The sequence below is a fragment of the Charadrius vociferus genome, unplaced genomic scaffold, assembly GCF_000708025.1.
Source record: "Charadrius vociferus isolate BGI_N301 unplaced genomic scaffold, ASM70802v2 scaffold384, whole genome shotgun sequence".
Lineage (NCBI taxonomy): Eukaryota > Metazoa > Chordata > Aves > Charadriiformes > Charadriidae > Charadrius > Charadrius vociferus.
In genome coordinates, this window is record NW_009648234.1 from 660807 (window position 1) to 661712 (window position 906).

A 906-nucleotide genomic window follows, 5' to 3' on the forward strand; every position below is an offset into this window, starting at 1 on the left:
CCCTACAAACGCCCCAGCCGGGGGGGGCCGCGGGCCGCCTACGGCTCCACCGTGCTGAGCTCGGCCGAGAGCCTGGACGTGAGCCAGTCCTCGCTGCTGAACGGGGCGGCGGAGCTGAAGCTGAGCCGCTCCAACGAGAAGGAGCAGCTGCAGGGGCTGAACGACCGCTTCGCCGGGTACATCGAGAAGGTGCACTACCTGGAGCAGCAGAACAAGGAGATCGAGGCGGAGCTGGCGGCGCTGCGGCAGAAACACGCCGGGCGGGCGCAGCTGGGCGATGCCTACGAGCAGGAGCTGCGGGAGCTGCGGGGGGCCCTGGAGCAGGTGAGCCACGAGAAGGCGCAGATCCAGCTGGATTCGGAGCACATCGAGGAGGACATCCAGCGCCTGCGGGAGCGCTTCGAGGATGAGGCGCGGCTGCGCGACGAGACGGAGGCCACCATCCGCGCCCTGCGCAAGGAGATGGAGGAGGCCTCGCTGATGCGGGCGGAGCTGGACAAGAAGGTGCAGTCGCTGCAGGACGAGGTGGCTTTCCTGCGGGGCAACCACGAGGAGGAGGTGGCCGAGCTGCTGGCGCAGCTCCAGGCGTCCCACGCCACGGTGGAGAGGAAGGACTACCTGAAGACCGACCTCACCACGGCGCTGAAGGAGATCCGCGCCCAGCTGGAGTGCCAGTCCGACCACAACATGCACCAGGCCGAGGAGTGGTTCAAGTGCCGCTACGCCAAGCTGACGGAGGCGGCCGAGCAGAACAAGGAGGCCATTCGCTCCGCCAAGGAGGAGATCGCCGAGTACCGCCGGCAGCTCCAGTCCAAGAGCATCGGGCTGGAGTCGGTGCGCGGCACCAAGGAGTCGCTGGAGCGGCAGCTCAGCGACATCGAGGAGCGCCACAACAACGACCTCACC

The 906-nt window shown here is 68.1% G+C and overlaps 1 protein-coding gene across 1 annotated transcript in view; it reads left to right on the plus strand.

Moving 5' to 3' along the window:
• NEFM (neurofilament, medium polypeptide) overlaps nt 1-906 on the plus strand; it is a gene marked incomplete at its 5' end in the record, with an annotated part of 4492 nt that continues 3586 nt past the window's right edge. The window contains one exon of the mRNA XM_009884151.1: nt 1-904. Coding sequence (XP_009882453.1) covers nt 1-904 — 904 coding nt within the window. The remainder of the gene's footprint in view (nt 905-906) is intronic.